Source organism: Sinocyclocheilus rhinocerous, unplaced genomic scaffold, assembly GCF_001515625.1.
Source record: "Sinocyclocheilus rhinocerous isolate Xijiao unplaced genomic scaffold, SAMN03320098_v1.1 scaffold396, whole genome shotgun sequence".
Taxonomy (NCBI): Eukaryota; Metazoa; Chordata; class Actinopteri; order Cypriniformes; family Cyprinidae; genus Sinocyclocheilus; species Sinocyclocheilus rhinocerous.
Window position 1 is genome coordinate 57133 of NW_015660913.1, and position 16273 is coordinate 73405.

At 36.0% G+C, this 16273-nt stretch overlaps 1 protein-coding gene across 2 annotated transcripts in view; it reads right to left on the reverse strand.

Annotated features, from left to right (window-relative positions):
• The window catches only part of LOC107726137 (CUB and sushi domain-containing protein 2-like), a 51724-nt gene that overhangs the window by 16083 nt on the left and 19368 nt on the right, over positions 1–16273 (reverse strand). Inside the window, exons 2-3 of one of the 2 annotated variants that reach the window (XM_016535648.1) lie at positions 15494–15710; positions 12250–12310 (exon numbers count right to left, since the gene is read on the reverse strand). In XM_016535648.1, the coding sequence (XP_016391134.1) occupies positions 12292–12310; positions 15494–15710 (236 nt within the window). In that variant the 3' untranslated portion in view covers positions 12250–12291. Of the gene's footprint in view, positions 1–12249; positions 12311–15493; positions 15711–16273 lie in introns of those variants that run through there. The other variant, XR_001638228.1, reaches the window with a different exon arrangement.

A 16273-nucleotide genomic window follows, 5' to 3' on the forward strand; every position in this document is an offset into this window, starting at 1 on the left:
CTTTGGAGTGTTACAAGCTGATTGTGAATAGATAAGACCCCTAAAGTTGCAAAGACTAAAGTCTCAAATCCAAAGAGATATTCTTTATAAAAGTTAAGACTCGTCCACGCCCTCCTAAAACGCCTCGTTTAAACACGCCCCCACATGTCTACGTCACGATGTGGGAAGATTTGCATAACGCCGCCCAAATGTTCACGCAAAGAAAGGCGCCGAAAACTAAATAATGTTCTTTTTTAGCAACGTCATTGACCCCTTTAAACTGAACCATTGTCCAATACAGGCATTTCCACAAAAATTTAAATAAATGTAAAAAAAACAACTATTATAAACGGTAAACAATATATTGTGCTTACCCAAAACTTCCATGAACCTGTTATCTTATTCTGCAAAACCTCGTAAGTGTTTGTTCAAGTAAAAGCAAGAACCTTTAAGTGCCATTTGAATCCCATGAGATGAATCCCATGAGAAGTGATTTTTGAAAAACGCTTTTGACCACAGTGTCGGACTGAGTCCCGAAACACACTTGTAGCCAATCAGCAGTAAGGAGGTGTGTCTTGCAATGATAGAGAGAAGAGAGCACTCAATTTGAGTGCACAGGACGGATATTAGCAGATCGACTATAGATAGAGAGAGATGGGAGATAAGAAGAGGAAAATATTAGAGGAAAAAAAAAAAAAAAGGGTTACGATCAGGCAAGAGGTGACCCACCCGCGTAAATATCGAAACAGCTTTCCAGCGGTGGAGAGAATTCAAGGAGCAGGAAGGCCTGGAATCGGATGCAGAGGTTGCATTGTTTCTTTTTAATAGGTGAGTAACGTTGATTTTGCTTCGTTACACACAACTTATCTGTGTTGGCTTTTGTTTGAATATTCTTGTGTGTCATCTTCACTTGTTTCCGCGATCGTCGTTGCCATGGTTGTGTACGTAGGTGTGGGGCGGAGATTTCAAAATAAGGGGGAGGTCCTGTTGGGGTATGGGCGTGTTTGTTTTGGTGTTTTCAAATATCAACATCATTTGGCAAAAATCGCTTAGTGCACCTTTAACTTTAGAAGGCCATTCATTTCTGATTAATGGGCTTTGACATTCTTTCCAACAATTACACCACAAACAACTCAGAAGTAAACCTGACTCAATTAACCTTGGTTTAAAAGTCTTTTTCAGATTAATGGAAGCCAAGCATTACGTTCAGCATTATCCTCTCATCTCCCCAGCAATACTCTTCTTTAGTGGTCGACCGATATATCGCCAAGGCCGATATATCTGCCGATATTTGGCATTTTTCAAATATCGGCATCGGCCGATACGTTTTTCTGTTTGGCCGATGTGTTCGAGGTGGGACTTTTATTTTGACGGCACTGAGAACGGCAGCGCCTGAGCGCACACCTCTCACATTCTCCCTCTTGTTCGCTGTAGTCGTTCAGTTCTGTCTAATATGGATAGAAGTATATCTAATAATCAGATAGAACTGTTAAACAAAGGAATTAAAATGTATACAAAAAGTATTATAACGATTGCTTTTATATTATTAGTAACAGAATGGCAAACATTATAATACTTTCTCATTTGCCGCCAGCATTCAGCAAATACGCATTTATATAATTTAAACAAATCTTTGAATGACTAATGAATGAAAATTAAATTTCACAAACCTTGCAGACTTAGTCGAATCTAGTTGAGATAGATCGATTGCTTTGTTCCGAAACAGGGATTAAAATTATTACAATTATTTTTAATCCATTTTCAAATGAATTAAAGTAAATAAAATTATATTGGCTTTATATCGGCCACCCTGCTTTCCAAGATATCGGCATCGGCTGTCAAAAAACCCATATCGGTCGACCACTACTCTTCTTCCTGTTTTCCTGCACTAGTGTTCTGGAGAGAATACAGACCAACCAACCATATTTTGAAGACAAAAAAAATGTCAGAAAGTAACATTTGACAAAAGGCCACTGTAGAAAACGTTCTCTCTCGGTTAGCCATACAATCTCACAATCTCCTTCAAACCCCAATCACCTACAGACATCTTCTACATGCGTCTCATTACGAAGAAACCAGATCAATTAGGCTCATTATCACTTTTTCTCTTGAGAACTGCTTCCGTCACTTTTCAGGAGGTGCGAGCTTAATTTGTTAACGCATTTCACACTTGTGGGGTATACTGATGAGAGCGGGGATTGAGGGGTGTATTAGAGGAATGAATTAAGAGAGAAAATAACAAATCAGCTGAAGACTGAGGAGAACTGACAATATGTCTTGGCTAGGGTTGGGTATCGTTTGGGATTTTTTCGATATCGGTGCCAAATCGATACTTTAAAAATGGCTCCGGTGCCTGAACCGATACTTATTAAAAAATACATAAATAAATAAATATAAATTCCCCAAAAAATGATGGATTGGCCATTAGCACTATAAACACACAATGTCTGTTTTATTCATACTGGACGCCAGAGGACACCCTCGCACAGAAAATCCACATATCCAATCACAGAAGTAGCTGAACTCATGACCCTCTAGGAAATCCCTTATATGGACAAAGGCATCGCTATTATACAACCCTCTACGGACACCTTGGCAATTGAATCGCCATTGGCTAGTAATTTTTTTAGTTTACTCGCCAGACTGATTATATATATATATCAATTTACGGTAACGTTACGTTAAATACAGGTGCACTGCGCATCCATTGAGATGAACTGAAAAACAGCACAGATCGCTTGGTGGAGAGTGAAACTCTGAAGCGCTCAGTCAGAGAGTGTTCGGCGAGTGAAAATATATCTGTGCTAAACTTATACTTGGCCTCCAACTCACACACTGGCGAGTAAAATCTGAGAATTTATTAGCCATTGGCTAATATTAGACATCATTTAGTCGCCAGAGTGAAGATTTAGTCGCATATGCGAGTGATTTACTCGCAATGTAGAGGGTTGTTATAGCTGTAACTGAGTAAACAGAACATATAAAACAAAAGCGTTATTCGGACGGGACTAGTTTTCCAAACGACATTTGAGTTACAATTCTTATCAGCCGACGTCTGTGATTTCATGTACGGATTCGGACGGGACTAACATCTCCGTGTTTATTACTGAGGTAGGAGTGTCTGTGTTTTACATGTGGGCGTTGAAGATCACGTGTTCAGGATGCGTGGATTGCGTATGGTCATATGACCGATCAATGGCAAGTAAATAACATAAATTTAACATGATGATTTTATAGAATTGGGTTCTTATAATAAACCCAATGGAATAAAAACGTTTTAACTTATATAATTTACACGTTATGTAATTGAGTGCAGAAATGAAAGTAATCTTACCTGAAACTGATATTACAGTAGCCAGTCTCGACAGTTAACGTGATTTGGCTCTTCTTGTTGATTTCATTTTTTTATTTCTTCGCCGTGTTACAAACACATCTACATCCATTATTGGTGCACAGAAAACAGAAACTTGAATACCAGCGCGTTAGCTAGAGATTGTACGGTAGTTCACGTTAACCAAAACACACAAGAAAATGCGTTTTGGAAAAAACATTTCGGCAATCACAGACATTCGCATTCGGACAGGATTAGATTTCTCTGAGAACCGCCGAGTTTGCCGAAAAACAGTAGGTAATTTGCTCTGGAATTTTACAGAGGTCGTGTGAGAAAAAGACAGACATGGCAGATTCGGACAGGATTAAAATCTCAAAGTACGTCTGTGAAACAGAAATTTCTCTAACATCCCCTTGTAAAACTAGTCCCGTCCGAATAGGGCTAAAGACAATAAACACTGGACTGCGACAATATAGTTTATCTGTGTTGTTCAAGCAATCTCTGGTATTTTCATAATAATTAAGTATATTTATAATCCCTTGCTAATCGATGTATTCTTTTTAAAGTAGCCTATGGAACATATTTTCTGCCTCATTCTGTGACAAGAAGCCACATCAGATCACAGAAGGAAGCATTTGACTGGTGTTGTGGAGTAAAAAGGTTATAATGTTCTCTTTTGTTGGACAACAGGTTTAGAAATGTGAATACAAGGGAAGTTTAGCTTTAGGCATTTTAATTTAAAGGGGTCATATGACGTTGCTAAAAAGAACATTATGTTGTGTATTTGGTGGCCGGTGGAGTAATTGATGATGAGCGACACCTGCACCACTCACCGGTCTCGAGTCTCACGGAGGAGCTCCGGAAGGATAAAAGGGAGGAGTGACGACAGTGTCGGATGAGAGAGGACCAGGCCTGGATTTTATTTTGTGTTTTGTGTGCGGCAGTCGTCCGCGAGGGGCTGCCGCTTTACTTTCGTTTTGTGTTGGTTTATTTTATTAAAATCTTTAAGTGTTCGCCGGTTCCCACCTCCTCCTTCCCGTGACTACAAACTGTGTTACAATGACATACTTTTAATAAAGTTAGAGGAGTCAATTATCACCTCGTAATGGGAAGGCTACTTTTTGATAACATTTTGGATAATTGTTTAGAAGGTGCTCCTAAAATTTTGAACGTGCTCCTAAAAAGAAAAGTAATCGTAGAGCCCTGTTAGGCATTTTAATTTAAGCATGTTTAGCTTAGTTAACGGAAGCTGCTGCCATCAGAGCAAGTGTAATTACTGCATTCACGCGCTCCTCGGATGCTCTCATTTCCTGAGTCGGAACGTGAAAACAACATGGACACTCTCATTACTGCAAAGATTTGTTGAATTTGTATTATTAGAGCTTTCCGACTTGAGTTCACGTGCATTTTCTCAGTCGGGAAATTATTTTTCATGTGCAGTGCCAGTGATGATGCTTCTTACGTCCGTTTCGGAGAACCAGAGGACAAATATTTCAATCGATCGCTCAGGCATGGCACCGAAATGAGGCACCGAAACCTGCGTTCTGATTCGGTTCTAGTACATACCGGTTACATAGGTACCGGGTTTCAGTACCCAACCATAGTCTTGGCTCATCATAAGCTGCAGGGTAAATGTCATTCAGACTTGTGGCATATGGCCATATGTGACTCCTACATTATCTATGAACACTGAAATGAACTTGAACCCGTTGTGATATTCCTCATGTTTGATGAGAAGAGACAGCTGTGTTTATGTCAGGTTTCTGATTGACGGGGCATTTTTCTTAAATTGTTTTAGGTTAATAGATGTTGTCTTTCATCCCTAACAAGAAGCTAATTCAAATGAAGTACTTCCAAGTTTTTAAAGCCATAAGAAACAAATTTACTCAAGTGTGTTAATGCAATATTTTCATAATTATCTCTGTTGCTCATTTCCCTATTCACACTGCAGATCATCTATGGAAATGTTTTTATCTTTCTTTACTCATTGTCGCATCAATCAGCTGGCTGACATTATAGTCACAAACATGACCTCTTCACCTCTCATCAGACTAGAGATATATACGATAACTCTGCTCCAGGCTGGAACTATACTGAACTTTATAACTGAGGGAAAAAAAGACAGATAAAGTAATGTTTCTTCCATTTATGGTTCTGCCAATATTACAGCCAACAATAAGCGCCAAGATTTCCATCGAGTACCTGAGGCTGGTGAGGAATAAATCACTGGATAGGGGAAAATGGAATGGAATATGGAGGGAGAAAAGCCAGACACCCAACAGTTTCTGCTCAATGGATATGGTGAACCTAACTTTTCTCCAGTGCTTTTCGTTATGCTCTTTATATGCAAAAGACCATAACCCCAGCATATTTCCATAATACTGAATAATATATGCAAGAACAAAAAAAAAAGTTTTAAAAATGAGCAGGTTTAGATTTAGATTTTCATTATGTGAAGTCACACAATAAGGTCATCACTTTCTGACATTATTTCACTTGCTAAAAACATTGTAATTTTCCAAGTTTTAACCCTGAATATATTTTTTTCTTAATTAACGACTGATTGAGGGAAAAAAATACATTCCCCAGAAATATCAGCCTACATGAAAAAAATATCTGATATTCTCTGAGAATTGCTCTGAAATTACTAAAGTTTCAGCGTTTTATAGCTCACTAGGAAAACTTTTATAAAGTACTACACATACACTGCAGGCCTTTAAATATAATTCGCAGGGGTCAAATGAGGCATGGGAATATCCCAAGATCATGAAACTTCTGAAAGTTCTAGAGGGCTGCTCTGAGATGAACATACTGCAGTTTCTGCTTTTTAGCTGGTGAAGCCTCCTAGTTATTGCAGTGCGATTTGGTACTTGCATCTAAACCTGCAGTTTATGCTGACACACATAAATTTGAACTTTTGACTTCATTGCATTCTTTACAATCTGTGCCTTCCCATGAAGAACTGCAGAAACTAATATGCATTCACTTCTTAGACTGCACTGACAGCAAATAATGCAGTTGAACTTCAAACTTAACCAAACAGAGCACACAATGTTCTACCGCACTATGAATAATTAATTATAGCATGACTCCCCTGAAAACATCCTGTTAAATCAGGGAACAAACGTATCATAATTTAACCTCCATACCAGAGCATACCAGAGCATCTGTTCTTTCAAATAAGTTAATTATTTATGTAGGACAATTTTTCCCTCTCATTTTACATTTAAATAATAATGAATAATAACACAAACATTAAACTTCAAAAGCACACCGTTTACCTGCATTATTTTACTCTCATATCCTTGCTCAGATGCATATAAGTTTAGATCTTTTTTTAAATATATATAATTGTAGAATTATATAATCAATACACATTTGAGCCTGAACACTATGTTACAGAAAAATCAATTACCAAATACTGAAGCCATATAAAATGATTGAAATGTCACATGGCACACCATGACAAGACAAAATAAGAGTCTTATATATCAAATAAGACATTAATCAGTCTTTTCATAAAGCTGTTGTCCTTGTGACCACACAGTAGCAGATTTTGGGGACATGTGGCTCCTAAAAACATCTCAAATCCACACAGGTGAGCACCAAAAGCACATCTCAGGTCATCATAATCATCTCATTCTCTTTCTCAAGTGCACTAATAGAGTGTTTCTCTGGTGTTCATTTCAAAAGGAGTATTAGTCCACATGCTCAAGAAACAGCTACTTGTATTCATATACTACTCTAATCAGCTCCTTCAAATGCAATTAAGGGCACAACAACTTACAATGTTACAGAATGTAAAGCTTTTAACAGAATATTTTAATGAAATGTGTTTGAATTTTCAGTATTTAAGTGGCAGGTACTGTACTGAAAGCTACGTTATTACTGAAAAACACTGTTTTGTTGGACCCACTGCAGTTGAGGATTTATATGGAATTGAATCTGGCAAGTAGCAATTATTGATGATCAGCATCTCAGACAGAACATCAAATTAGAGCTTTCAGAATAAATTCTGTGAATGTGCGAAAGAATTCCGTAAGGTACATATTTTATTTTATATGGAATGGATACAAAAATTATATCAAAGCAGAGTTCATCGCTTACATGCTCTGCACCAAATGCTGCCGGTTTTGGATCGGACTCAGTGCAAGAGGAGGAGGATGACAGAGTCTGATTTAATGGGATTGGTCAGAGGCCTGCTCTTTCATAAAAGCTGGCTGAGGAGCCACCCATATATTAAGAGGAAGCACAGCCCTGGAGTTAAACAAATAAATAAGAGCAATTAAACAAAGTGGCCACCACTCCTCACCTGGCACTATGCAAGTCCCATACACCCCCACTGCACAAACTCTTCAATACAGGGAATAGAGAGATTTTTTTTTTCCTTTTCACTTGACACTTGTTCAAGGCACTTAGGCAAATAGCTTGAGCGTAGAGCACCGTCACAATCCAAAGGCCTATATTGAGTTTTTCCCAGAAAATATGCCCTTACAAAACAGTTGAGCCACTTTTGAGTGCTTATTTTTACTTTTAAACTACCTTTGCTGTCATCTAAAAAGCTGTTCACACCAAGGACGATAGCTGTAATTAGATAACTATAACTATAAAGTTTTAATAATCGTTCTAATTCTGTGAGAATAGGAAAGTCCACTCCACATGTACTGTAAAACAATACTGATACAGAGGAATTATGTTTTTTTTAGAATGTTTATTTTCTAGATGATGGATAAAATACTGACAGAAATAGGTTTATAAAGAGACATAAACAGAATACAACAACAAACAGAATGCTATCATCGGTTTCTGTGGACTAATATAATATAGTAATCCAGGACCGGCGCCACGGGGGGCGTGAGGGGGCATCGCCTAAGAATGCATCACTACTGAGTAAGCTAAAGGTATGTTGAAATAATTTTTTAACGTTTAATAGAGGGTAGGGCTGTGCAAATAATCGAATGTGCATCTCGTCAGTAAAGCCGGTTCTGTGATTAGTAGTTAATCTCCATCATATGCTTTCAAAAGGAGCGGCATTTAGCCTTAGTTCACTGACAAGCTACGCAATATCGTGTTCATTATCGAAGGTGATACATCGGCGATAATGAATGTGATATTGCATAGCTTGTCAGTGAACTACAGCTCTGTGTAGTAAATGCCTCTCCATTTGAAAGCATGTGATGGAGATTAACTACTAATCACAGAACCGGCTTTACTGACGAGATGCACATTTGATTATTTGCACAGCCCTAATAGAGGGCTAGATGATCATAGTTAGTTGATTATTTTGCTGTATTGTTATTGTTTGTTGCTGTTCAAGTTGTTCTAACTTAAAATGATGCATCTGTTAAATGTGTTATGTCAGGGAATCAGTTGCAATAAGCTTGTGTTTCATTGTAAAGCAGACACAATTCAGTATTTCTGGTGGCTGTGGTGGTATCACTTGTCTGTATCTGTGGTAAAACTGCTGCCTAAGACATTATTTCCTGGATGTCAGATTTTCGAATTTGTTGGCTATGCGATTTAGTTTTTTTTCAATACTCTGCCATCTGTATTTGCTAAGTACATTTTCGTAGGGTCATTCACTCAGAATGCATTTTTCATTTCACTGCGGTACTTTTCCATTGTAAATGACGTCTTTGAATTTGTGTTCGAATGCTGCGCTCTCGTCTCAGGTCTTTATAGCAGCTTCTCACGCATAATACATCATTCTAAAACGGCGCTCAAGTTCAAAGAAATTCAGCTTCTAAAAACACGTCTCTAGACCTTGCACTTTAAAAAAAAAACTTCCACAGACCTGTCTCGCGACCAAAACACTATCTGTGTAAACCCAGTATTCTAATAGTTGTAGTAGTAGCGGGCAGGTTTGTTTACGGGCCGACAAAAACGTGAATGGGCCACATGTAAAATTTTTTTTTGTTTGTTTTTTTTTTGTTTTTTTTACTTTGTGCTACGTCATCGCCCCCTTTCGTTACCTCAGCCGCCCCCCTCATCAGTGCTGCGCTGGTGCCGGCTCTGTAGTAATCATTACAGTTATAGATTCATAGTTATCGTTCTTAATGTGAATGAGCTTTAACAATCACAAATTTACGTTAAAATAAAACTAATTTCAGTTAACTTTAAAAACACTACTAATTTAATTAAATATTAGTAAATCTATTTAAATACATTTAACATCAAAAAGAATATCCATTTTTTAGGGATGCACCGAAAATGAACATTCTTGGCCGAAACCGAAACCGAACAAAATTAAACACTGGGCCGAAGGCCGAATACCGAATACCGAACACGAGTTTTTTCCCCATGTATTTTGCCCATTTTTTTTCACCATTGCATAAATTAAAAAGCCAAAATGTGCTTTTTACTGTTTTGTCTTGCTTTTCAAAGAAAAAAAATCTATTACAAAACAACAATTTAAAAATATTTAACACTGAACATTTTTAACATTCTAGCAGACACTATACCAACAAAGCACAATTTAACTTAAAATTAATAAGTTAGTAAAATAATAAATTTTGGCCATCAGACCCCCTTCTTGAATCAGGCATGAATTTATTTTTTTATTTTTTACTGTACAATTAAAAGCAGCCTTGCTGAGAAGAGACTTCTTTTAAAACATTAGAAAATATTACAGATCCTAATTTGAACACTATGTGTGAATGTTATAATAGCTTGTAATGATTTTTGCGTCTTTCTCCGACAGTTTAAATGCTTCCACACTGCTGACGTGTGTGCTGCATAATAAAGAGTGCGCGCCTCTCACTCTGTGCTGGTTGCTATTTGATCGCGTCATATCATTGTTCGGTAAAATTTATTCTGTCTTTTCGCTTATTCAGCCGAACACCGAAAGAGTTTCTTTTGCTATTTTCGGCCGAATAATTTCGGTTGCCGAACATTCGGTGCATCCCTACCATTTTTCAAAAGGTAATGTGATGCCTAAATTGACTGAATTTAGTTTTTAACATTTCATCTTAATTTCTTCTGATAAAACAATACAGAATTGTAATATCAGTCATCTACTCTAATAAAAAAAATTATTACAGTTCATCAAGCAGTAATTCATCAAATGATGATTAAATAACCCTAAATCATCTGTTAGTAAGTAATAAGCAAGTCGATTTCATTATATTTCAGGGTCAGTAATGTTTAAGCAGTATAAATAATGACTAGCTAATGTTCAGTAATGCTTCAGTGCAACACAAAAGAAGGTATTTTGAAGAATGTTCTAACCAAACCATTTTGGTTACCATTCACTTGGTCAAAAAACACTGAGACATTTCTCAAAATATCTTCTTTTATATTCCACATAAGAAAGAAAGATGTTTGAAATGACATGAGGGGAAGTAAATAATGAGAATATTTTCATTTTGGGGTGAACTATCCCTTTAAAAGCAGCAGTCCTTGAGCTTCACACAGGAGATCGCTGTAGTTGGATTTGGAAAACCTGTGTAAGCTGATGGGACTAAGCCAAAGCTCAGTTTCTGTCTCATATGGAGTGTAAATGTTTTAGCTCAATCCTGCTCCTGGAGATCTGGCTTCCTGTAGAGTTTAGTTTCACTTCTAACAAACACCTGAACCAGTTAATAATGGTCTTTCAGCTCATTTGAAAATTGCAAGCAGATGTGTTGGAAATAATTCTGCAGGAAAGTAGATCACCGCTGTTGTAGGAGCTCCAATTATACAAAGGCCAAAAACTTGGGAGGAAACACCAACATGGAAACTGGTGTGTCCTCAATCCGATGTCTAAACAACATCTCCATACATTATATACCTATCACCCCCATGACAGTATAATATAAATAAAAAATGCCCCCCAGATGCCTCCACAACAGCAGCAGCTGCACAGCACCAATTAGGGTGACAGTTGCTGAATCTTTGCCTACACGTCAAGGATGTCAGCTGACTGGTTAATGCATTTCCAGAGATAATATCTAATATCAGATACTGCATTACCCTTAAATGTTTTTTTTGTGTTAAGACGTTATTCCTGCCCATTTTGGGGTTAAAAATGCAAGTACAGTTCAGTGCTGATATTGTTAGCTAACTACTAAATATTGCTTTTGTTCATTGAAACTGGAATGAATGAATGAAAATTCAAAAATTTGAATTATTGTCTTGGCAAATGAAATATGTTTAAGTACTAAAATTACAATAACTAAAACTGGAAAAAAGCTAAATACATACTGCATATAGGGCTGGGTATCGTTCAAAAATTTTTGATATCGATACCGATACCAAGACGTTTTTCGATACTCGATGGTATCGAGGCAATTCGGTCGGTGCCTAAAAAGTATCGAACTCAATACCCAGCCCTAACTGCATATTAAACAAAAGAAAACAAATGTACATTAAAAATACTATAAATTAAAAATTTAAAATATTTTAAAATATTTATAAATAATGTAATAGCAATAATATTACTAAAACAATACTGGTACAGTACCACAATAAATAAATAAATAAACAAACAAACAAATACATTCTTTATGTAGGAGAGTGTAAAACTGTGGGTTTTATGATAGCACACACCTGTTGAAGAACAAATATGAGCTAACAGTCCTGACTAAGATTTGTAGAACAATGGAAACACTACATGGCAAATATCACATGTTGACTCAGGGGCCTTTTGTACAGTCATATTCTTCACACAATACACTCAAATCCACCCACAACAAGCAAACAGCTTCAGATCCAAATTAATAATTGGGTGGATAAAACAGCACTTATTTAAATCAGCTCTCAAATCAAATAATCTCAAGAGTGATAACATTTTAGCTGAGAACCGATTCAACAGAAATTAGGAGGGATAATATGGTATTCTGTTTGATAAGAGTGAAGATTTCTGGATGAGTTAAATCATAAATGTATGTGGGTAAACCCTATCAAACCAGAGATCGAAGATATTAGAGTGATGGTAATATGGGGCAATGACTCACAGGACCTATTTCACAGCGAACAAAGAAAAAGATAATGGAATGGCAGGGTCAGCCAATGGGATCTCGCCTAAGACAGAGGGAATAAAAACATGCCATTAACTCAGTTAGCACTTGGGAGGAATGGTATGTTTCATTTGCAGCAGACTATGCAAGTGATGTTGAATGATCTCAGGCCAAGAAATTAATCCAGCTATACAGCACAATAAACCTCTTTAACCTTAATGTCCATGTCTGCTGTCTTCACAGTAGTAAAAAGCATTATCTATGTAACATTATGTTACTGTTAAATGGTTAGCTTGGTTCCTTCAAAGCTCAACTGCAAATGTCGGTTTTCAATTTTCAAATCGAAACCAATGTTACAAACATAATGCCAAATAAGAAGATTAAGGTGTTTACATGAGTTGCTTTAAGAATATTCTTTTCATGTTCCCGTTTTACATGTTACATGCTATACTTGCAAACATGTTGTTGAAGCCATGCTCTTTTGAGTATCTGTACTTTACTTGAGTTTTTATATTTCAGCCAACTTTTACTTTTACTCGACTACATTTCCTAATTAAAATGTATACTTTTACTCTGACACATTTCCCTGAAGCCAGTGTTTCCCCTGCCATTATATTAGGGGGGCGGCCCGCCCTAAAAGTTCGGTTTAACTTGAAGACATTGCAGCAGAAATATATTACTATTGTTCAGTAGAATGTACGTAATAGGCTACTACTACTAAAATTATTAAAACCTTATTTTTAAGGAATAATCATACAATATGTCTTCAATGTTTTAATTATAATATTAAATCCCCTTTATTTTCCAAAAATAAAATTTGTTTAATTTTCATTAAAATGAAATGACTCTTTTATGCCTTAAAAAATTTAAATACACAACACAGAATTTCTGAGGAAAAAAATCATACAGAATTTCTGAGCAAAAAAGCATAAGGCTATTGTAAGAATAAATTATTGTTTTTATATTATTGTAAAACTTGTTTTATGCTTTCAAATAATTAGACATGTTAAAACACAGAATTTGGTAACAATAAAACATAAGGTTGAAAAAAATAAAACATTTCATAGGGCACTAAACATGTAATTTTTGTTAAACTTTTAATAAATTGATGTTAAATTGTTTAAGTTTCATGATTCTAATTAATTAGTCATGTTTTTTTATTAATAAAATTGTATTTAACCATTAAAAAGGAGTCCAGAAAAATTAAAACTGAAAAAAACAGTGAACGACACCAGGCCCCTGGTTACCATGGCAACCAGGATAATTCAGCCAGATCAGATCAACTTTACGACCTAAACGTATGTAGAGAGAATCTTCCCCCCTACTCAATTCTCTCTAAAACAGACACGTACTGCTATAGGAAACGACTTTCATTAATTCATAGACAAATTTGTCTATGACCTTCCTAGCATGCATATCCCCAGGTCATTGTGTATGATTACTATCTTCTTGTATATGGTCTTTTGTATTGTATACTGTTTTATGCATGCTTATGATAGAACCAGTCGTTCATGTAACCTTACCTATGCCATGTTTAGTATCTATGAATTCATCTTCGGATGATCTAATAGAGAGTGTATATTACATGTTGATACCTATGCAACATATTATTGTCCTAAGAATCTTTAGTAGTTTTTGCATCAACACCATTAACTGTAATTATTTATATACATTTCCCTTTTGAGCTAATTTGCTACATCACCAAATCACACACACAGAGTGCATTCATGTGATTTATTAGTCTATTAAAACTCAAAATTCACGGCATTCTAATTTGTAGACGGCAAAAATGATTCTGTTTGCTTTTTATATTTATATAATTAAATATAGCTAACTTAATCTATATCACACAAGGAGTACCATTTTTCTGCAGATATCAGCATGATAACACATTTAATAATCATTTTATACAAGTTCAGTAAAGTTAGCAATAAGGGACTTACATTTTAGACATAATATTGCTTGTTTTTTCTCAATTTTGCCAACGAAAATAGTTCCAAACAAAGATCAATCACATACTTTAAGACTTTTACTCAAGTAATATTATAAACGGTGACTTCAACTTCTACCAAAGTAATTTTCTGGTAAGATATCTGTACTTTTACTTGAGTATGGCTTTCAGGTACTTTATACACCACTGCTGATTTGGTGTGCAAGATCCATTATTTTGAAAACATTTGCAGTTTATTATTTGATTATTTTCAGGATTATTTGATGAATAGAAAGTTTAGAACCACAATTATTTGTAATAGAAACCTCATTTAAATTTGTTAATGTCTTTGTGACTTCTGATCAACTTAATGCTGAAAAAAATTATTACTTTTGAATGGAAGTGTATCACTTTATAATAATTTTCACTAACACTAAAACATTCCAATGCAAAACAGATTTTTAGAAGCACTTCACTGACTTTTTGTGTGACGTTATGACTAGCACAGCAACACTGACTTTCTTACATATAATCTGTATCATAAAACAACATCCTATTGGAATAGTCTGAATATCCGTTTGATTTCTTCAAGACGTTGACTTCAGCTGACACTAATAATACACTGGCAGGGTAAACCGCCCATGCCGAACAAGGTTAACATTCATAGAACACCATGGAAACCTGGGGCTGTGCATGAAGCTGTCCTTGAATCTTTAAGCATACATTTAAAAAAAAAGTGTCTTGAAAGTGTCCTTGTGCACTTTGTTTCCCACACAGATATTAATAAATCAAGAAAGGTGACATAAAAAGGGTGGGAAAAAGCATCAAATTTACTGAGTTCCGCAATGTTTTCTATAGAACTCATTTCATTGGGTAAAATGCTATCTGAGAAGTGATCTATGAATGTAGGCAAGCTTTTCAAAATGCTAGCTTTCGAATGGAAAACAGGCCAAGGCCCCAAGGACACTCCCCCTGAGGATATCTGCTCCGCTCAATCCCTTGAGCCTAAATCCTTTTATTTTCTTCTTATTTTCAGAGTATACAAGGGAGAAATTCAGACTCAAGACAGCGATAAAATCAAAAGAGCTAAATCAATTTGTGGACTTCAATGTTCAAAACATTAAATACAGACCTAAAATGAAATTTTCATTCCTCTCAGTGTGCTTTAAACAAGTTTTGGGACACTTAAGTAAATCCAAAGTTCACGCACAGAGTTCACACAGTTCAAACTGTTAGCAAAGTAATGTCGGCTAGCAATTCCAAGAGATTGGTTCTGGCTTTTACACACACAATATGATAAAAACGTTCTGTATTTACCGTGTCCGTAAGTTTGTTGGACTGGGTTGCCCGTCGTAGACTGAAAGGATGTCAAAGTCCTCCTCTAAGGCAAAGCCTTGAAATACCAACTGTATCCGGTTGTGTTCCTGTGCCACAATCACCCATGTGCAGTTGGCGTAGTTGGGATATCCATACGGGTATCCGGGGCTTTCTATTGTCCCATTTGGACTGTGTAGTGTGTGACTGCAGTTTTGAGCTGTAAAAAGGAGAAAAAGAGAAGAAAGTATTAAACAAAGTGGATGGAAAAACATTTAAATGCATTCAAATAAGAAATCCAGGCAAAATCTAAACGCTATTATCGATCTAAAAGATCTTGGAACCAAAATGTTAATTTAATTTATTTATTCCTTATCAGTACGTAGGTGTAGAACATTTGCAAACAATGCTTTATGATTTACAACCTTCTGACGTGATGAATATGTTCATTTGCCAGTTCGGTCTGTGCCTTTAAAGGATTAATTTACATTCATTAATGTGTTGTTTCATCTGACAGGGCATTAAATCATTTGTAAGTACAATAAAATGCTTCCACATTAAAATCCTTGTAATGTCCATGTAATTATGTAAGTGTGTACTCAAGGTGCATATAAATAAGACAAGCTAAAACGACTGTAATATTTATCTATTTTTACTCATGCAAAGATATAGACCAGTAATATTCAATTTCAAGAGGCAATTAAATTAACATATGGTCCAGCACATGAATACTGTCAGCTGCCCTTGCTATTGCCACAGCTTTATCAGTGGTCAAAAAGATGT